The sequence below is a fragment of the Oryctolagus cuniculus genome, chromosome 19, assembly GCF_051225735.1.
Source record: "Oryctolagus cuniculus isolate XC-2025 breed Fujian yellow rabbit chromosome 19, ASM5122573v1, whole genome shotgun sequence".
Classification (NCBI taxonomy): domain Eukaryota; kingdom Metazoa; phylum Chordata; class Mammalia; order Lagomorpha; family Leporidae; genus Oryctolagus; species Oryctolagus cuniculus.
In genome coordinates, this window is record NC_142885.1 from 63,286,209 (window position 1) to 63,307,851 (window position 21,643).

A 21,643-nucleotide genomic window follows, 5' to 3' on the forward strand; every position below is an offset into this window, starting at 1 on the left:
TGGTGCGGCCCCGACAGTCACCCACCTCGCTTCCCCGCAGGCCCCAAGTCTCCCAGCTTTGCCTCATCTCCTGGGAACTCCGGGCTCACAGAGAACCAGAACCAGGGAACAGCCAAGCCAGGGCCTGGATTTGGAGCCCTGAGGTCATGTCACACCCACAGCCCACCCCTGCCCCTGCCGTCAGGGACTGCAGGAGCTCTGAGGCGGTGGTATCCTTGTCAGAACCAGGGGGACAGAGCTGCTCCAGTGTTGGCCTCCCTCAAACTTGGAGCATCTCCATTTTTTTTTAAAGATTTATTTTATTTGTTTGACAGGCAGAGTTACAGAGAGAGAGAGAGAGACAGAGAGAGAGAGAGAGAGAGAGAGAGAGAGATCTTCTATCCGCTCCCTACATGGCTGCAATGATTGGGGCCAGGCCAATCTGAAGCCAGGAGCCAGGAGCTTCTTCCAGGTCTCTCACACAGATGCAGGGCCCCAAGGACTTGGGCCATCTTCTTCTGCTTTCCCGGGCCATAGCAGAGAGCTGGATCAGAAGTGGAGCAGCCGGGGCTGCAGGCTGGGGCTTTAACCTGCTGCACCACAGCACCAGCCCACAGCATCTACATTTTTAAAAATCTGGGGCTGGCGATGTGTCCCATGTAGGAGACCTGGAAGAAGCTCTTGGCTTCAGCCTGGCCCAGCCCTGGCTGATGCAGTCATTTGGGGAGTGCATTAGTGGATGGAAGATCTCTCTCTCTCTCTCCCTCCCTCCCTCCCTCCTTCCCTCCCTTTCAAATAAATCATTGGGTTTTTTTAAAATTTTTATTTTATTTTATTTTTTGACAGGCAGAGTTAGTGAGAGAGAGAGAGAGAGACAGAGAGAAAGGTCTTCCTTTACCGTTGATTCACCCCCCAAGTGGCTGCTACAGCCAGCACGCTGCGCTGATCCGAAGGCAGGAGCCAGGTACTTCTCCTGGTCTCCCATGCGGGTGCAGGGCCCAAGGACCTGGGCCATCCTCCACTGCACTCCCTGGCCACAGCAGAGAGCTGGCCTGGAAGAGGGGCAACCGTGACAGAATCCGGCGCCCCGACCGGGACTAGAACCCGGTGTGCCGGCGCCACAGGCGGAGGATTAGCCAAGTGAGCCGCGGCGCCGGCCAATCATTGTTTTTAAAAAGAATGTTTGTATTGAGTTTGTAAGGTGTGCCTTTGCTGTGTTAGCCTGTTCGTAGACACTGAGACTGTCCGTTTTAGAGCCTTGTTAGCAGCTCAGGAGGAAGTCCCGCACCCTTTAGCCATCACCCTCTCCCATTTTCCTGTCCTGCTCTGCCCTCATCAACCAGCCGTCCACTTCCTGCATCTGTGGATTTGCCTGTGCACGTATGTGGGCCCCACAGTCTGTGGCCTTTTGTGTCTGGCTTCCATCATTCCACCTGGTGTTTCCAGGGTCCTTCCTGCAGGGGTCGGCGCTCCAGACCTTGGCCACACACCTCTTGTTCCTCTGCCCCTCTGCTGACGGATGGGTGGGTCATCGCCTGCCTTTGGTGATGGGAATGAGCCCACCTGGGAGTGGGGTCGCAGGCCCAGTGGTGGCTCCCTGTTGAATCGTTTGAGGGACTGCCAGACGCTGGCCGCAGCTGTGCCATTTGCCTTCTCACCAGTGGTGTAGGAGGCTTCCTGGTTTCTGCTTCCCCAGGTCCTTGTTCGATGGCCAGCCCCGACCTGGCGTTTCGCTCCCAGCAGGCTTCTGCTGGTGAGGTTCTTAGGGGCTGGAGCAGCTCCTGGTCAAGGCCAGGCCCCAGCAAGCTTCTGGGACAGGCTTAGCCCTAGTGAGTGGGCTGGGGTGGGGGCAGGAGGGTAGGGAGGGCCCATGCTCTGGGTTTCCCTGGATGGGGTCTGCTGAAGCTGGAATTGGAGTCAGGGAAGAGGGGGATCCCTGTGGTGCTGTTGGCTGCACAGTGGACTCCTGGTGCTGTGTGGCCCCGGGCGGACGTGCCGCCCTCTCAGTTCCCCCACCCCTTCCGTCCACCGAGGGGCTGTCGTTCAGCTCCAGTTCCCTGCCTCTGACTCAGGCTGAGCAGGTCTCCAGCTTGGTTCTGGGCTCCTCTGCTAGGCAGTGGCACTGAGCCTGAACTTATGAACTTTTCTGTTTTTTTCTGGGGGAGGGGAGTATTTATTTTCATAATCAATTTCTATTTGTGGCGAGTGATGCTGATTTTTCCATTTCCAGGGAGCCAAAAAGATTTATTTTAAAAATACTTGTATTTATGTTAGAAAGTGGGTTGATTTAAGGACAAATGTAATGTGAAATCTCACAGCCCCACTGGAGAAGGTGGTAGGTGGATGGTTGAAGCTTAGGAGTCATTCTCAAATTTGGGGCGCTGTCCGGCAGCAGTGAGATTCCCCATTTCCAGGGCTGGCACACAGGGAAAGCGGATGCTATAAAAGTAATCCCAGCATTGGCCGGGGCCAGACGTGGCTCTGACGGTCACACACGGTGCCTTTCTGCTGAGACTGCAAGAGTTTGCGATTCCCATTGTGTTGGGTCAGACGATGTCAGAGGTGCTGGTGTGGGCAGGGTGGGTCTGGTGGGGAGAGATTGCTGTGGGATTTCAAGTTCACGGGGATGGCTCCCTGCCCCCATGCTGCTGGCTCAGCGTCTGGCCTGCTCTTGCGAGTTTCGAGGTGGGAACTCCTTCCTGTTGGTTCTCAGTGGAGGGGCGCCGTCTGCCAGCCCTCAGGTGGGTGACTTGGCATGGGCAGGGTCCGCTGATGGAGGGATGCTGTGTTTGTTCAAAGTCTGCGTATCTGAGGGGCACACGTCCCAGGACCCCCGAATCTGTGGATGTCAAATCTTACATACAAGCACTGTGACACCTCCACAGTTGTAATAACTGAGGCCACTACCAAGTGACTCCCAGGAGGGTAGCATATACTGTGTGGATGCCCTGGACAAATGGTGAGGCACAATGGTGAGGGCTGTGCAGGATTTCACACAATTTACGAGTTGTTTCTATCTGGAATTTAAAAAATACTTCTGGTCCTGGTTGACTGTGGGTAACTGAGATCTCAAACCACGGTGAGGACTTCTGTGTATATTAGAGCGAGGTTTATTTTCAGGAGCTGGCTCATTTAGGCAGTTTCAAAATCTGCAGGGTGGGTCATCAGGCTGGAGACCCGGGAAGAGCGGACATCGAAGCTCAAGTCTGCGGGTCGTCTCGTCTGCTATAGCATGCCCTCTGGCTCACAGGAGGTCCAACTCTTGTTCTGTGCAGCCGTTGACTGATTGGATGAGGCTCACCCCAGCTGCTCAGTTCAAAGTCCCCTCATTCAAATGGGGATCTCATCCCTGAACACCCACCCAGAGATGCCAGGGCCCGGTCATGCTGCCACCTGAAGTGGGGCAGCCCAGATGTTTGGGGTGGACCAAACCCACAGCAGAGCCCCCTGTAAACCTCTGCCATTTGAGTTCCCTTCCAACCCTTCAAAGAGGAAATCCAAGTTTTGTGCTGCTGTGTCTTTATAAAACTTCCCGAGCACTTGCGACATCCTGTCTTAGGGGCAGAAGGTCGGCCTGGGACTGGCACTTCAGCAGCCGGCTTCTAGTGGAATCTCATAATGCCATTTTGTTTCCATTGTGTTTCCTCTTCCTAGCGCCCTCATGGGGAGTGATTCGACTTTCCATTTCAGTCGTAATCCAAGGCTTCCTTTGGTAAAAATGTCAGCTGACAAAGTGAATAGGCGACGAGTGGTGGTCCACAGACACGCCTGGAGCTCTGCAGGCCACGCGGGGATGATGGGTTTGGGGTAACGTGGCCACGGTGGCTGAGACAATGCCCGAGACAGCCCTGCTTTGTCACGCGCCCCGAGCTGCCTGTGCTGTGTTTCTTTTTCTTCCCAGAGACTGCCCTGGTGGTCTGTTTGCACTGGCAGTGGCTCCCGTCTCAGAGTGGCAGCAGCAGACAGGAGGAGAAGACGCTAGCTCCATGGAGAGAAGGCCTGGAGCGGGTGTGGGTCCATGGTAGACTCCTTGCCCTTGAGCCCGGCAAGGCTTGGTAGCACGTCCGCAGTATTCTCTCTGTGCCAGACGCTGTTCTAAGCACTAATTACGTCCTCGCGGTCCTAAGAGGCAGGTATAGCAGTGTCATCCCAATTTACAGACAGGGAAACTGAGGCACCGAGTGATGGAACTGCAAGACTGCCATCCAGTCTGGCTCGAGTCCTTGCTCCAACCTCATTTTCTTTGAATTACTTCCTGCTTTTCTTCCACCCTCTGTCTCCCTCCTGTATTAACTTACAGGTTAACCAGGTGGGGCCCTGGCTTCTTGGTCCGGAGGCTTCACGAGGGTGGGGTGGGCTGAGTTGCGGCAGTGATGCGTAACTGCCAACACAATCCGTGTACAGAAATGGTAGCTCTTGTTGGGTAGGAAAGAGGAGAAGCTGTGAACATGAACGCAGCTGAACTCCTGGGGGTGCTTTAAGGTCAGCAGTCATTCGAGTGCTCTGGGGGAGAAAGAGGTTCCTAACTTAACAGGTGCGAGTTTGGGGAACACCCAGAACTTGACTCCAGCAACCTAATCCGAATCAACCCCACGCCCACCCCGACAAGCCGTGTGCCAGCAGGTGCACGCCCAGCCCTCTCCGGGCAGCACTGGGTGTTGGCGGGGCCTCTTCACTGCAGGGAGCCCCTTTATGACGGGGGCCAGCAGCAAGCTGTGTTGCTGGGGTCAGGCAGCAGCTGTTGGCAGAGAGCAGGCAGTTGCTCGCTGTTCTGTGAACACACACGCAGGCGCGCACGTTCAGCATTTGCTGAGCACACGTGGCTCTGGGGAAGCTAAGACCTGGCTTCTGGCCTTGACTCTAACCGCGCGCTGTCGCCCCGAATCAATTGGCTGCTGCTGTGTGACAGACCATTCCGGAACCTGATAGCTTCAAAGGAGAGATGCTGATTTGGCTGTGAGTCTGCAGGTCGATGGTTTGGGCTGGGCTCAGCTGGGTGGTTTTCCTGCACTTAGTTGGGCGTCCTTATGTGTGTCTGGGGTTGGGGTGGTGGTCGACCGGGGGCTGGCTGGTCTCATCTCCTGCCCTGTAGCACCTCAGGCTGGGTGCATTCACGTGTGGGCAGATGGAGCGAGAGGAAGTGCTGCTGCTTCCCGAGACCCTGGGTCGGAGTTGGCACCATGCCACTCTGCCACCTTTTACTGATCAAATGGGTGGGGAAATGAATCCGACCTCTCGATGGGAGGAGTCCGTTTGCTAACGTTATAAATGTCTTGCTTATGCATGTGAGGGTTGCTGATCTGTCTCTTGTGACGTCTTGGTGTGGCTCAGGGATCAGAGAAGGGGCAGCCTCATGGAAGGGGGTAAGGGTGGCCTCCTTCACTTTCCTTGAGTGGTTTCTTTAGGACTGGCCGACTTCACCGGGGGAGCCACCTAGGCTGCCGATTTTCCTGTGGGAAGGAACTCAAGGCCCTTGCTAAGTATGTATTTGTCCTTTTATTTCCAAAATGGTAAGGAAAGCCTGGCTCCGTGTGCTTACTTCCAATGAGTTCTTGAGTGCCTCAGCTGTTTGTTCAACACGGACTCCTGGGCTGGGCGCTGTGCGGAGTGCTGGAAAGACCACCCTGCAGAGACAGGCATGGCAGGGAGATGCGGGGTGCCTGAGTAAGCGACAGCAGCGACACATTGGGCGGAGAGAGAGGCTTCGAGGAGCAAAGCCAAGAAGGGCTTTAGTTCACTCCTCAAATGCCCACTACAGCTAGGGCTGGGCCAGTCTAAGGCCAGGAGTACAGAGCTCTGTCTGGGTCCAGCACGTGGGTGGCAGGTCCTTGGGCCGTCCCCTCCTGCCTGCTGGGGTGTGCATTAGTAGGAAGCTGGACCAGAGCAGAGTAGGCTGGGCTTGAGTCAGCCCCTCCCACACGGGATGCCGGTGTCCCCGGGGATGACCTCACTGCTGTGTCACACGCCGCCCCTCCCCCGCCCCTGCTTGCTGCCCATCTTCCCACATTTCCATCACCAGAGGTGTCTGAAACAAGATGAGCTGTTCCTGCCGGCCTGCAGCTGCACCCCTGCTTCCCAGTCCCTGGGTGCACGGTGGCCGGCTGTCCTCTCGGCCCAGCAAGGGGCTCTAGAACCCTTGCCCCGCCCTGGGCCCCTCACAGGTCCCGGATTCCGCGTCTCCAAGAGCTCCCTGCTCTCCTCTCTGACCCCTCTCAGTGTGGTGTCGGGGTTCCCATGGTTTCTCACTGGGGCTGCTCTGACGGCTCCGCCCACTCACCCCCTGCTGAGCCCTGCTCCTGGCTTCCCTGCCCATTCCCTGCCCCAGCCTCTGGGATAGCTCTCCTTCAGGGCTCCTTATGCTTCCTCTCCAGCGGAGACTTGTGGCGGTCTCGGGCCTCACGGGGTGACGCTCTGTGCCTAGGGCCAGCGTGCATCCTTTGCCTGCAGCCCTTCCTCCCCAAGGCTCTGTTGGCAAACCACCCACCCTCAGAGACCCGGCTCATGGGTCACCTCCTCCGTGAAGCCTTCTGACCCAGCCCCATCCCAACTCAGGGCCAGCCACACCACACATCTCACAGCACACATGCCATCACATGTGTCTCATAGCACACATGTTATCACATGTCAGTGTACATGTCATCACATATATCAAAGCACACACAGCATCACATGTGTCTCAGCACACGTGCCATCACATGTGTCTCACAGCACACATATCCACATATCTTCACACGTGTCTCACAGCAATAACACCATAACCTATGTCACAGCACATGCTGTCACATGTGTCACAGCAGTCAAATGTATCTTACAGCACACGTTATCACACAAGCCTCATAGCAACACATCATCACACGTGTCAGCACACGTGCCATCACAGATATCTCACGGCACACACATCACCTGTGTCTCAGCAGTAACACCATCACATATGTCACAGCACATGCCATCAGGTGTGTCTCACAGCACACATCACACGTGTCTTGGCACACCTGTGAATTATTGATGCACCCTCGTCTTTCATGGGCCCAGTGGCTCCTAGGGCCCGAGGAGCTTGCCTTACTCATCTGTGTCTCACCAGAGTCTGGTTCACAGTGGGTGCTGGCTCAATGCTCGTTGCTGAATAATCACTTCACAAGGGGTGAGCAGTCGGCTGGTCATCGCAAGGCTGGGCTCTGAGCCCCGGTTCTCCACCTGTGAACCGGAGGACTGACAGGCCCCTGACTTTGATTTCTCACCTGTCCAGCGGTTCACAGCCCTGCCACCTGAGGACGAGGTTGTCCCCTCCCGTGTGCAGGACACGTGGTGCCCCTGTCCCCAGGCGCCTCGCAAGTGTGTCCCTGGAGGTGGGACTTGGAGGAAAGACAGGTAGCCACGGCCTTTATCCAGAGCCGCGTCTGACCCTGGGACTTTGGACGGATCTTCTGATCAGGCCTGAAGGGAACAGGGCCCCAGGGAGAGAACACTCAGATTTGGGCCAGGCCGGATGGTGGTTTCTCTGATGCCAGATGGCCTGGGTTCAAATCCTGCTGCAGCCTTTATCAGCATTGTGACTGTGGGGAAGTTGCCTGAGCTTTGGGGGGCCTTGTTTTCTTTGCCTATAAAATGGGGTTAATTACAGCCCCCACCTGTGTGTTCTGGTGAATAACGAGTAAGTTCTGAAATGCAAAGAGCTCAGAGCTGTGGCTGGCACCTCGCAGGCACTGCATGGTGTATGTCGATGTCATCAGCGTCAAGGTTATTGTTACTCCAGTGGGCCGGAGGACCCGGGGCGGCACACACAGACTCATCCGTGAGCAGTGGCTTCTGCCCTGGAGCACTGCCAAATCCAATGTCCCGCCTGTGGCCATTTCCGGACAGAGCCAAGTGCTGGCTTGGAGCCCGGAGCCTAAGCCACACTGAGCACGAAGTTGAGCCACCCAGGGGACTCGGGCTTCCGCTGTCTGCAGTGCATCTCGGATGCCTGGCTGCTCCCACCTGGCTGGTGTCCAGATACCAGGCAGGAGGCTGAGCTGACCTCTGTCTTCCTGGAAACGGAGGCCAAAGCCACTGTCCCCTTGGAGCACTGTGGGCAGTGTGGGGGGTGGATGGGGGGAAGGTTTCCGGCCAGCCCTGGATTGAGCCACCAGCATCCCTTGGCAGTGTGGCCCGGGCTGCTGTCACCAGCCAGGCCTGCCCTGGGGACATTGCCACAGCCTCCTGGCCTCTGGGGCAGAGCTGTGGGTGCAGCACTTTCGCTTGGGGGACAGCTCAGACCTTCCCGACTCCAAACGTCCTGAGTTAGTCTGAGAAAGCTCCACACCTTGGGATGGTCTCTGTGCCTGTGATTCTGGGAAGAGGCTCCGGCACGGCCTGAGCTGTGGTTGCAATGGTAGGAAGGGCTCCCGAGGGTGGGAACAGAACTGGGCGGAGCAAGCGGTCAGCTTAGTAGCGCGTTCTCCCTCGCGGGAGCTGGCCGGCCCTGAATGGAGCCGGTGCCAAAGCAGCTTCCTCTTGGCAGCAGCAATAGGGGCTGGGCTCCCGCAAGGAGATCTGCGTTTTGTTTTTGTTTTTGTTTTTTTTTAAAGATTTTATTTATTTATTTGAGTGACAGAGTTACAGAGAGAAGGAGAGCTAGAGAGAAAGATCTGTCTGTTGGTTCACTCCCCAATTGGCTGCACTGGCCAGAGCTGGGCTGATCTGAAGCCAGGAGCCAGGAGCTTCTTCCTGGTCTCCCATGCAGGTGCAGAGGCCAAGCACTTGGGCCATCTTCTACTGCTTTCCCAGGCCACAGCAGAGAGCTGGATGGAAGAGGAGCAGCCGGGACACGAACTGGTGCCGACGTGGGATGCCGGCACTGCAGGTGGAGGCTTAGCCTACTACGCCACAGCGCCAACCCCCTCAAGGTCTGTGGTTTTTTGAAGGAGAGGACGGCAGGGGACCCTAAGCTGCCTGTGGGCGGTCCCAAGGCCTTCTGTTCACCCGCGAGACACCACTGGTGACAAAGCAAACATTGCTTCTTGGGGCAGGCGTGCCACTGTGTCACGTGCAGGACTTGCGCATGTGGTACACCTTGGGCTAGATGTGTAGCGCACATACACTCGGACATGAATGCACCTACACATGTGTGCACATACATGTACACACACACGTGTAAGCAAAGAGTAGTCTAAGACGCAGCAGGACGGCACGGCTTCATAGTAGACAGCATTGGTGCCAATCGTGGTGTCCCTGTTTGCCACCCGAGGTCAGGGTGGATGCTCCCGGGGTCACGACCCTGCCTCCTGTCGAGCCTTAGGACTTGAAATTCACAGGAGCCTGAATGTCCCATCCTGTGCAGAGTTCCCTCGGCCGCACCTACCCTTCCAGGCCTCGCCCCCTCCTCCCTCTTCCTCCTCCTCTCCCTGGCTGTCCTCTCTCCGCTTCTGATGCCCAGGCCACAGTGCACTGCTGGGGGAAACCTGTTCGCTGCTTCTCTTACCTTGATAATGGACTCTTTTTCCTCTTTTAAAAAGATCTTAGGTCTCTCCTAACATACGTGCTTCTTTCTATTGGCGTTTCATGCAACAGTGAGTGTTTAGGTCTCTGGTCCGAAGACCCTTTGCCCCGGTACCTGCAGTGCACCTGAGCCGAGGTGGGGGCGCCCAGCAGCGCACCGTGGACCTGCCTGAGTGTGTGATGGGAAGGGGGACATTGTGACAAGTTTACAAGGCAGCACTGCATCCCTTCTGCTCCGTCTGAGTGAATCCTTTCTGTGATCAGACAGCAGCTCGCTGATCCATCCAGTCTCGAAGCAGATTAATAAACACAGCAAGTGCTGCTGCTTGGCCCCCCAGAACAGGGGCTGATCTGTAGCCTGGGGGTTAAGACGCCCGTGACCCACATCAGAGTGCCTGGGTTTGATTCCTGGTTCCGGCTCATGACTCCAGGTGTCTGCTAATGCAGACCCGAGTAGACAAGTAATTGAATTCCTGCCATCTGAGAGGGAGACCTGGGCTGAATTCCTAGCACTTGACTTTGATCCTGGCCAGCCAGCCGATGGGGGCATTGGAGGAGTGAATCAGCAGGTGGAGCACCGTGTGTGTGTGTGTGTGTGTGTGTGTGCGCGCGCCTGCCTCTCAAATTAAAAATTTCTTTAAATGCAGGAAACCCTATTTTTAGTGCAAAGACTAAAGTGTGGTTCTTAATTAGCCCCATCACCTGCAAGCATTAGCTGCCAGGCAGGTGCCCACACCCCTCCCGCCCGGTGCACAGCCCGAGGGAACACAGGCGAAGGGAAGGGATACAAAGGTGACAGGACCCTGCTGACAGCTGTGTGCTTTCTGTTAGGTTCTGTTCTTGTGACTAAGAAATGAGGTAGCAGAGAAATTGCCTGGGCTTGGACTTGACTCCCCGCTCAGCAAACCCTGCTGAGTCACCTGAAGCCCTGGGGGTCTCTGCAAGGTGGGGCTGATTCCCTGCCCCCGTCAGCTTGCCAGGTTGCTGTGCAGACCCAGCGCCGTGCATCGTTTCCCGAGGGTGGCGCCCCCCCCCCCCCCACCAGGGTCTCCGTCCTCAGAGCCCGGCTTTCTCTCCTCCCGTCTGGGAGTTACGCGGCCCCCTGCGCCCTGAGCACACTTTGCAGCGCGTGTGCGGGTCTTGCCTGCAGAATGCCGCACGTGCGTGTGCGTGGCTTTTCCTGCTTGTCCGGTGGCCGCAGCAGCTGCTGAGGCCGCGCATGCCAGAGAGCAGGGCGGGCAGCGTCGGGAGAGGGCCTGGCTGCGAATGGGCACCGCGGAGGGTGACTCCAGCCCCGAGGCTGAAATCAAGACCAAGCATTCGCTTCACAGCTGCCCTTCTGCAGCAGAAACTCAGAATGATTAAAAAAAAAAAAAATCGGGAAGAACTGAAGGGACGTGGGAAGCAGACGGAGCCCTGGGGAGCCAAGCTGGAGGAGGAAAGGTAGAAGGAGGCGGGGAGGGAGGCCGAGTGGAGCCCCCAGGACAGCACTGCTTCGGCGTAGCCACACAGCTCACTGCTAGGGGAGACACGCAGGAGGGGCAGGCAGTCAGCCTGGGGGGTCCAGATGCCTGCCCCCCACATCACGCTGTCTGGGTTTGACTCCCACCTCTGGCTCCTGACTCCAGCATGGAGAGGGGGGGAAGAAAGGGAAGCAGGCAACTGGAACGCCAGGGAAAATCAGTTTGTCAAGAGAAAAACTACGGTGCCCGTACACTGGTCTGTGGGCTCCGTGTGGGTGTGGCAGCCGTGTCGACAGCAGTGGCTGCTCTAAGCAGACACTGGATGGCGATGAGGCTGGGAGGGAGGTGGCGGCAAATGGGGGAGAAAGAGGAACCCCTCCCGAAGCAGGGAGTTGATAAGTTAATTGGAGACGTACAGGGGAGGCAGCTGAAATGTGAAAGCTGATGGCGGCCAGTGCTGTGGCGCAGTGGGTTAGTCCTCCACTGCCTGTAGTGCTGGCATCCCATATGGGAGCCAGTTCAAGTCCCGGCTTCTCCTCTTCCGATCCAGCTCTCTGCTATGCCCTGGGAAAGCAGAGGAAGATGGCCCAAGTGCTTGGGCATCTGCACCCATGTGGGAGATCTGGGGGAAGCTCCAGGCTCCTGGCTTCAGATTGGCGCAGCTCCGGCTGTTGTGACCATTTGGGGAGTGAACCAGCAGATGGAAGGCCTCTCTCTCTCTCTGTCTGACTCTAACTTTGTCTTTCAAATAAATGGATCTTTAAAAAAAAGAAAAGCTCACCTCTAAGCAGGTAAAACCCCAACTCAAGATAATGTTTAAATTTTATTTCATTTATTTTTTAAAAAAGATTTATTTATCTGAAAGGCAGAGTTACAGAGAGAGAGCGAGAGATCTCCATTCACTGGTTCACTTCCCAGATGGCTACAACAGCCAGGACTGAGCCAGGCCAAAGCCGGGAGCCTAGAACTCCACTGGGGTCTCCTACACAGGTGGCAGGTTCCCAAGCACTTGGTCCATCCTCTGCTGCTTTCCTAGGTACATTAACAGGGAGCTGGATCAGAAGAGGAGCAGCTGGGACAGGAACTGTCGCCCATAGAGGATGCCAGTGTCACAGGTGGTGGCTTAATCTGCTGCCCCAAAATCCTGGCCCCGTAAATTTTGAGAGGCAGAACCTGGGAGAGCTGCCATCTACTGGTTCACCCTGTAACTGCCTGCAAAGGCTGGGACTGGGCTGGGCCACAGCTGGGAGTTAGGAGTTCAGTGCAGGTCTCCCAGGTGGTGGCAGGGACACAACTATTTGGAGCTGTCACCTGCTGCCTCTCCACACCAGCAGGAAGCTGGAGCCAGAAGCTGAGCCCAGACGCTCCGGCGTGGTGCCGGCATGCTCGCTGCTAGGCCGAATGCCTGCCCCCACCTGCCCCCGAAGCTCTTGGATGTTTTCTCAGGCCCTGAGAAAGTTGCAGAAGCAGAATGCTACTTCACGGTGACAGAGGACTTTGGGAAGTGGCTGGAGCATCCAGCGGTTGTCACGGGCATCCCAAGGGACCGCCCGCAGAGGCTGAAAGGGCAGCCGAGTGGGGTTCAGAATTCCCCAGTCTGGTCCCGGCCTCGTTCCTGCCTCGCCGTGGGATCGGGGCGAGTCTTGGCCCTCCTGGCCTCGCTTTCTGCCTCTGGACAATCCAGGCTTTGAGTTTCCAGTGGCCTGTTCAACTCTGCGTTTGGAGAACTACAGAATGACAGCTTTCCAAGCAGTGGGCACAGCAGGGACTAGAGGGAGACAGAGGGTCAGCAAGTGAGCAAGTAAGATGTGTTCAGAAAGTGCAGGTGCCCGAAGAAAAGAACCCCAGGGCCCGGGACCGAGCGTGCCGGAGGAGGCGCAGCTCCTGTGTGTCCAGGGGCTGGGGATTTGTCTTTGGGGAGGGGTTGTTTGAGCTGAGACCTAGGTGATGGGAGAGACCCCACTGCGGTGGAGGGAGAGACCGCGCCTGGGGAACAGTCCATGGAAACTGAGATGTGATCAGTCTGCAGCAACGGAAGTGGGGAAGACAGATCCGTAGTCAGTATTACTTTTTTTTTTTTTAATCATTTATTTATTTGAAAGGCAAAGTTACAGAGAGGCAGAGACGCAGAGAGAGAGAGAGAGTCTTCCATCAGCTGATTCACTCCCCAGAGGGTTGCAATGGCCGGAGCTGTGCCAATCCAAAGCCAGAAGCCAGGAGCTTCTTCTGGGTCTCCCACGTGGGTGCAGGGGCCCAAGGACTTGGGCCATCTTCTGCTTTCCCAGGCCCTAGCAGAGAGCTGGGTCGGAAGTGGAGCAGCCAGGACTTGAACCAGCACCCATATGGGATGGCGGCACTGCAGGTGGTGGTTTTGCCCTCTGTGCCACAGCGCTGGCTCCCAGTATTACATTTTTTGAAGAGAAAATAAGGTGGTATGAATGGCAAGGAGTCACTCTGACGCCAGCCTGGTCTGGTGGGCCGGCCTGCAACCAGCATCCCAAGGAGGCCTTCTTGGGTCCTCAGAGGAGGGCAGGAGTGCAGGGGAGTGTCCTCACTGGGGACAGCCCTTGGATGGCCAAGCCTGGCCGGGAGAGGTCAGTGTTACACTTCTGGGAGGGACAAGGGATGCTCGGAAGTTGGAGGTGTGGCTTCGAGGCTCCTCCACGCACTCACATCACGGATTCTTGATGCACTCTGAAGGTCAAGGTCGACACAGCACTCACAGTGCCCAGTGTACTTTGCAATGTATTAAAATAAAATGACAGGTAGGATCAATTGAAGGCACATTTTTTTGGCTTGGCACCTCCACCTCTAGGAATTTGCGTTTCGGAAATATTAATGCCGATGGGCAGTGAAGTGCAAGGATTTCGTGGGCAGCAGAGCCTGCAAGCACCTGAATGGCCATCCACAGGAACACCGGCAGCCATTGAAGGCAAGAGCCGGAATCGGGCACCCTGGGAAAGAGCGATCTCGGTAGGAAGTTACTATTTGAGAAAATCTTGTTTAGAGAATGGGGTTTAGATCGCAAACCCCACTGGAGGAAGGGCAGAGCACGGCACCCTGGCGCGGTGATGGAGGAGCTCCACCAATCAGGAGAGCAGACAAGCGGTGTTCCCTCCAATCAGGAGAGAAGGAGTGAGTGAGGGGCGGGGCACGAGGCCGGAAGTGTTATCCTGGTGTAGCGTTTCCTCACGGAAACAAGATGAGTAGGGAGTAAGAGTTCCGCCCTAATAGGGTGCATGGGAAACAAGTTACCCCCGTAGGAGGTGTCAGGTGCGGAGCCAGGGAAGGGAGAATTTACTTTGGAATGGAATGCAGGAGTAAAGGGCCCTACTGCTGCTGAATGCTTTCTTCCCGAATCTCCGGTGACGTCACCAGCGATGGCCTGGGCGCAAGTTCTTTCATTGAGTACCCTTTTTTGTTTATTACCGGGGGTCTGAATTCTGGGTGTTGTCCTGGGAGAGTACGAAGTAGGTGACGTTCACTTCTCTATTCCTGAATTTCCTGGGGGCCAAAGGGGTCAAACCATCCCTAGCCACGCTTGAGGAGCACCCGATCTTTTTCTTAGGCCAGCCTGCAGACGGTACTCGACCCCTTTCTCTGCAGGAGACAGTTCCCAATATCTGAAATCTGCAACCGAAATCTTCTCAGGGGTTCAAGCGGACACTCAAGAATGATTCTCAGGGTGGCTCGGTGGTGCAGGGGGTAGAGCTGCTGCCTACCCTGCTGGTATCCCACGTCGTGGGTGCTGGTTGGAACTCCAACTGCTCCACTTCCTTTTTTTTTTTTTTTTTTTTTTTTTGAAAGACAGCGAGAGAGAGAGGTGTCTTCCATCCCTTGGTTCCCTCTCCAAATGGCCGCAACAGCTGGAGCGGAACTGATGTGAAGCCAGGAGCCAGGGGCTTCTTCCAGGTCTCCCAGGTGGGTGCAGAGGCCCAACAACTTGGCTCATCCTCTACTTTCTGAGGTGCATTAGGAGGGAGCTAGATTGGAAGTGGAGCAACTCGAACCAGCGTCCATGTGGGATGGCGGTGCTGCAGTCTGGGGCTTTAACCCGCCGCGTCACAGCGCCGGCCCCCAGCTGCTCCACTTCTGATCCAGCTCTCTGCTAATGGCCTGGAAAAGCACAGAAGATGGCCCAAGTGCTTGGGCCTCTTCCAACCATGTAGGAGACCCAGAAGATCCTCCTGGCTTTGTGGCCATCTGGGGAGTGAACCAGCAGATGGAAGACCTCTCTCTCTCTCTCTCTCTCTCTCTCTCTCTCTGTTTCTCCCTCTCTGTAACTCTTTGAAATAAATAAATAAATACAAACTTGCTAACACTGAGGCCCAACTCCATTTATTTACATGTTTTCCTTAAACAGCCCCCCTATAAATCTGCAAAAAAATTTGTTTTTAAAGGATACTTTATGTCACTGCTGTAAATGGTATTGTCTTATAAAAAGAAAGAGCCTTGATAATAAATTTAATAAACTCAAACTAGTATCATTAAATTCTAGCTGCAAACTGTCACCAAATCAAAGCTCTGATTTATCTGTTAAAAAATATGGCAAATGTTAGAGCCACACTAGTGCCAGTCTATGTCTCTTCCCCGTAGACTCAGAAGGATTGGAATGGGGGCTTTTTACTATGCAGTTCAGTGTTACTTAATGCACCATCCATGGCTTCTAAGAGCTGAATTTCACACACTGGGAGAGAAGGGGTGAAAGCCCATTTTCTGCTTATCTAAAAGGTTTCAGTTATGTGTTCGTATGCGTTTGAGTCATCTGAGCTGGCCAGTATATGGAGCCATTGTCCCCTGGAGTTCACGGCCTAAAGAAGTTGGCACGTTGGAGCTCCAGCTGATGTTCAAGTGGCATGGCATTCCGCCTGGTCCATGAGCACTTTTGCAGGGATCAGAAATGCAACTATTTGATGGCAACGAAGAATGACGCAGGCTCAAACAAAGGGGGATTTGTCCTTTATTGAAAGAATTGAAGGAATCTCTGAGCTGGCTCACTGGGTTCTTCCAAGTGGTGATGCACAGAGTTGCAGCCGGGACCTCCTAGGCTGAGTTCTCATCGTACTGTTGAGTCCTGGGAGGGGAGGAGGGCACCCATGTGCAGCCGTGAGCTTCAGTCTCCTGAGGGGATAATGGAGGGACAGGGAGTGTGGTTGGAGAGTAGGACTGAGGGAGACAGGGGCTGTGTCTGCAAGGTGCATGCCTGCTAGAAAGCGGGAGAGCTGGTGCCCGACAGGCCTAGTCCACGTGATTCTGTTTCAGAAATGTCAGTGAGAGTGGAATCCTCCTCGTGCAGGCTGCACAACACGGACAAACCAACAACATGATGCCACCGGGGGTTAGACTGACACGAAAGTATGTTGTGTGCTTCCGTTTCTGGGCTAGGTCTGCGGTAGACAGGTGCGCACAAGCAGAAACAGGTTAGCGGATCCAGGGACTGGGGGAGGAGAGCACGGGGAGTGATTGCTTTGTGGGCATTGAGTGTTTTTTTTTTAATTTATTTATTTGAAAGGCAGAGTTACAGAGAGAGAGAGAGGCAGAGAGAGAGACAGGCAGAGAAGAGAGGCAGAGAGAGAGAGAGGCAGAGGGGGGGCAGAGAGAGAGGGGCAGAGAGAGAGAGGCAGAGGAGAGGGGGGCAGAGAGAGAGAGAAAGGCAGAGAGAGAGAGAGGCAGAGAGAGAGAGAGGCAGAGAGAGAGAGGTCTTCCATCCGCTGTTTCACTCCTCAGATGGCCGCAACGGCCAGAGCTGCACTGATCTGGAGCCAGGAGCTTCTTCTGGGTCTCCCATATGGGTGCAGGGGCACAAGGACCTGGGCTATCTTCCACTGCTTCCCCAGGCTGTAGCCAAGAGCTGGACTGGAAGTGGAGCAGCTGGGACTCGATCCTGGCACCCAAATGGGATACTGGCACTGTAGGCGATGACTTGACCTGCTATGCCACAGCACTGGCCCCATATATTATGTGCATTTCACCCTAATGAAGAAACTCTTCCGAGGCCTGCACCATGGCTTAGTGGGTAAAACCACCACCTATGAGTCTGGCATCACATGTATGGGCACTGGTTCAAGTTGCAGCTGCTCCACTTCTGATCCAGCTCCCTGTTAATGTGCCTGGGAGAGCAGCAGAAGGTGGCCCATGTCCTTGGGCCCCTGTACCCATGAGGGAGACCTGGATGAAGCTCCTGTCTCCTGGCTTCAGCCTGGCCCAGCCTCTGGCCATTGTGCCCATATCAGAAGTGAAACATTGGATGGAAGATACCTCTCTCTCTCTCTCTTTTAATAGAAAACTTTCATTTAATAATATAAATTTTGAAAGTACAATCTTTGGATTGTAGTCATTCTTCCCCCCATAACCACCCTCTCACCTGCAAAACATCCCATCTCCTACTCCCTCTCTCATCCCATTCTTCTTAAGATTCATTTTTAATTAGAAGATCTCTCTCTAACTCTGATTTTCAAATAAATAATTTAAAAAAAATGCTCTCCCACAAATTACTTCTTAATTGCAAAGGGAAAAGGTACGCTGACAGAGTCTGGCAGACATACCGAGACGGTCAAAGCTGGCACCACCAGTAGTGGGACAGTCTGCCGCCCCGCGCCTCCTTGTGGGATGCGCTGAGGACATGTTGTATGTGCAAGCCTCCTGCCCCCGCTCCCCCACAACAAACCATAACCTGAAGAGAGTCATTAGGGGCCATCAAGAATGAGTTGGAGGATAGTCTATAAAATAAATGCATAATACTCTTAAAATATCAGTGTTGTGAAAAGCAAAATAAAGGCTGCAGAACCATCTCGGAGAAGAGGAGACTGAGGAGAAATGACGACAGAGTGCAAAGCATGGGTGGGACCCTGGGCCGCAGAAAGAGCTGCAGGGGGCGTTGTTGGGCCAACAGGGAAGTGAGTCCATACTGGGGATGCAGCTCCGGCCCCCTGTTAGCTTTCTTAATCGTGATCATCACGCTGCAGCTATGGAGGGAAATGTCCTTGTGTCTCAGAAATAAACACTAAAATATTCAGACATAAAAAGGCAACTTATTTTCAAGTGGTTCAGAAGATTATGCGCGTGTGTGTGTGTGCGTGTGTATCATGTAAAATGAGCTAACATTTCATCAAAGTCAAAATAGGTTCTGATTTGGGCTGCATTTTAAAAAGTGTTAGCTTCACTTTTTAATTTTATTTTCTACAAAATGTTGTAGTGTCTGGTCGTGGATTATTGGAGTGATAGAAGAATGAACCAGGTGTTGATTTTAGGGGGTTGTACTTCTTTCAGCCAGAGAGTTTGATGTGACATCGATGGGGACAATTTTTGGTTGAGCAAGATGAGGTCATGTTTGTAAACATGTTCAGAGGCATCACCCACTTTCCCAAGTGTGACTTTTCTATTCCTTTCCCCCTCACCTGTGTTTATTTTTTGCCTCTTTTATGGTGAAGTCCCGCATCGCAGACAAGTTCTCATGTGTCCGTGCATTTGGGGCAGTTTGAGTGGTTCTCTAGTGTCTCTCTCATCAGCTTGATACAACTCTGGTTCTTTTGCAAAATTTCCCATTTCATTGGCAGTCACTTCCTGTTGTAGATTATTCAGATCGTCTTCGGGGGGGGGCGGGGCTATGCTGAAATCTCAGAAGTTTAACATCCCAAGGCGCATTCCTCAATCGCAGTATCTGTCAAAGGAGTGAGGCGTCCACATACAGGGGCTGCGCCATCCTCAGCTGCTTCGTTAGGGAGGGGGAGCATAGAGACTCCACACTTGCTCCTCTGCTTCAGCCCAGGAATGACACATGCCCATGGGATCGCGGCCCATTGGCCAGAATTAGTCACAAGGCCCAACCTAGCTGCAAGGGAGTCTGGGAAATGTAGTCTTGCTGTGTGATCTCAGAGAAGAAAATGAAATGACAGCTGTGTTGACCCATTTCCATTACCATAGTGAAATACTTGGGGTTGGGTACTTGACAAAGGACAGAGTAGACGTTAAGAGGAGGGTTGTTTGGGGGCCAGCGTTGTGGCGTAGCGGGAAAGGCTGCTGCCCGAGATGCTGACATCCCATATGGGTGCTGGTTCGTGTCTCAGCTGCTCCACTTCCGATCCAGCTCCTGCTAACGGCCTGGGAAAAGCAACAGAGGATGGCCTGAGCCCCCGGGCCCCTGCCACCCATGTGGGAGACCTGGCTTCAGCCTGGCTCAGCCCTGGTCATTGTGGCCACTGGGGGAGTGAACCATGGATGGATAGGTGGAAGATCTCTCTGTCCCTTATCCTCTGTCACTCTGACTTTCAAATAAATACATAAATCTTAAAAAGAGAGAGAGAGAGAGAGAGAGAGAGAGAGAGAAGGGGTGCTTGGGAGTTAATTTGGTGAATGGTCAGGTCATTGGGAAATATTTTTGAATCACGGGCACTTTTGCTTTGTTACAAAACAGGGCCTCTGATCAGAAGTCCCAACAGTGGGCTCCTGGGCGTGGGGGTCCGGACAGCTTCTGGCACACACACGCCGCTCCCTCCTGGCCCGGTGCTTCTGTGAATTAGGGGTTCCGGCTGGCCCGCACCCTCCTCCTCCACTAGGAGCGTGTGGCGTCTGGATCCATCCAGGAGTGGTCCCCAGCCACACGTGTCTCCAGGCAAGGGACGACGGGCGTTGGTTTTGAGGTTCCAGGACCTCGGTCAGCGCGGCTGATCTTCCATTTTCATTTTGTTTTCGTGGCCACGTCTGGACGCCTCGCTCTGACCCTCTGCAGCAGCAGCACATCCGTCCCTGGGCTTTGCCGGTGACCCCTCGGCCCACCCTGTCCCGCCAACATGCTGGTGCTTCTCGTCTTCATCATTTTCTTCCACATCGTCTCCGCGGCCTTGCTGTTCATCGCCACCATTGACAATGTGAGTCCCCTTTCCCAGGCACCGTCTCCCAGCCCCGAACCCCAGAGTCCGTGGAAGCGGGATGGAGAATGCCGCCCGGGTGACCGCAGTTTGGGGGTGTCCTCCCTCCCATGGCATCCCCCACTCCACGCCTGGCTTCCGGGCGGGGCTCTTGGAGCGGCCCCCGTCAGGTGTGGAGGGCAGGGACCTTGGCCTCTCTCTCCGCTCCTCCTGCAGAGCCTGGCGCAGGGAATGCCGGGAGGATGCTGTGGGATCCACTTCTCCTTCCCGGCCTCTCGCTGCTGTCTCTGCAGCCCGCGCCACCCCTTGCTGCCCTGGGCGTTGCAGGGTGTTCACGTAGCGACATCCCCGGTCTCAGCAGCTGCCTCATTCCTATTGTGAGCACAGCCAAGACTGTGTTCAGACATCGCCCAGTGCCCTGTGGGGAGCAGGGTCACCGCCCTGCATCCCCCGGGTGACCCATCTCGGGGGACCCAGAGAACCCACGCTTGCGACTCTCCACAGCCTCCACATTCCCCTGGGGCGGAAAGTGTCTGAGGGCAGGAGGGTGTCAACCAGCATCCTTTGTGGACCCCTGTCATGTCGCCCCTGTAGCTTCTGTGGCTCGAGTCTCCCAGGCTCTCCAAGGACAGCGCCACCATCCCGCCTCCTGAGTCAGACCCTGCCTCGGGTCCCTCTCCCCAAGCGATCCCCAGGGGGCCCGTGCTGTTTGAGAAGCCAGAGCCCCGTGCTCACTGCCGGTGTTGGCGTCATTGACCTGCCGCCCAACCCTGTGTTTCATCTCCTACAGGCCTGGTGGGTCGGAGAGGAGTTTGTTGCAGACGTCTGGAGAATTTGCTTCAACAACACAAATTGTACAGAAATCGGTGACAACTTCCAGGGTGAGTGTGAAGGCAGGGGAGGAGCCGGAGGGAGGCGCTGGGGTTTTCGGGCCCGCGCGCACCTCCCCCTCTCCGGATGCCCAGGCTGAGTGTGCGCCACGCCTCCTGGGGCAGGTGCAGCGGCTGGGTCGGCTCTCGTCCCTTCTGTTCCTGAGCCTGTCTCCAGCTTCCGTAGCTGTCCAGCGAGTCCTCCTCCTCTTGTATCCAAGCCTGGCCTCTGCTAGTCTCAGAGATGGTCATTTATGTTCCCGGTCTCAGCAGCCGACAGTGGCTGAAAGCCCAGAGCTGGCTTCTGCTCCTCGGAGCTGTGCGGCCTCACCTGGGGCGAGTCCGAGTCACTGACGCCCTGGGAGCCTCAGGGTCCTTGGCTGTGGGGTGGGGGTGATGACCGTGCCCCTGCCATGCCGCCTCTGGACTTTGTAAACACAGAAACACAGGGAGCGCTGCCTCCCCGGGGCCGTGTTTTTTTTTTTTTTTTTTTTTTTTTTTTTTTTTTTTGACAGGCAGAGTGGACAGTGAGAGAGAGAGACAGAGAGAAAGGTCTTCCTCTACCGTTGGTTCACCCTCCAATGGCCGCTGTGGCCGGCACACTGCGGCCGGCACGCTGCACACAGGTGCTTCTCCTGGTCTCCCATGGGGTGCAGGGCCCAAGCACTTGGGCCATCCTCCACTGCACTCCCTGGCCACAGCAGAGAGCTGGCCTGGAAGAGGGGCGACTGGGACAGAATCCGGCCCCCTGACCCGGACTAGAACCCGGTGTGCCGGCGCCGCAAGGCAGAGGATTAGCCTATTGAGCCGCGGCGCCGGCCCCCAGGGCCGATTGTTGAGCTGACCCTAGGGCCATCTGGCCAGCCACAGCTGTCCCCCTGCATGTGGCCCGCGGAAGGGCTCGCCCCGGATTTTGTACCCGCGACGTGGGGTTTATTTACTTGTATTTCTCTTTAAAACAGGGGCCAGCCATCTATTGGCTGAATTC

At 55.3% G+C, this 21,643-nt stretch overlaps 1 protein-coding gene across 6 annotated transcripts in view; it reads left to right on the forward strand.

Moving 5' to 3' along the window:
- The window catches only part of EMP2 (epithelial membrane protein 2), a 53,838-nt gene that overhangs the window by 25,726 nt on the left and 6,469 nt on the right, over positions 1-21,643 (forward strand). For 3 of the 6 annotated variants that reach the window (XM_089321694.1, XM_051847421.3, XM_051847418.3), the window contains 2 exons: positions 19,648-19,786; positions 20,577-20,667. In XM_089321694.1, the coding sequence (XP_089177820.1) occupies positions 19,709-19,786; positions 20,577-20,667 (169 nt within the window). In that variant the 5' untranslated portion in view covers positions 19,648-19,708. Of the gene's footprint in view, positions 1-8,706; positions 8,865-19,647; positions 19,787-20,576; positions 20,668-21,643 lie in introns of those variants that run through there. The other 3 variants (XM_051847422.3, XM_051847419.3, XM_089321693.1) reach the window with 2 other exon arrangements.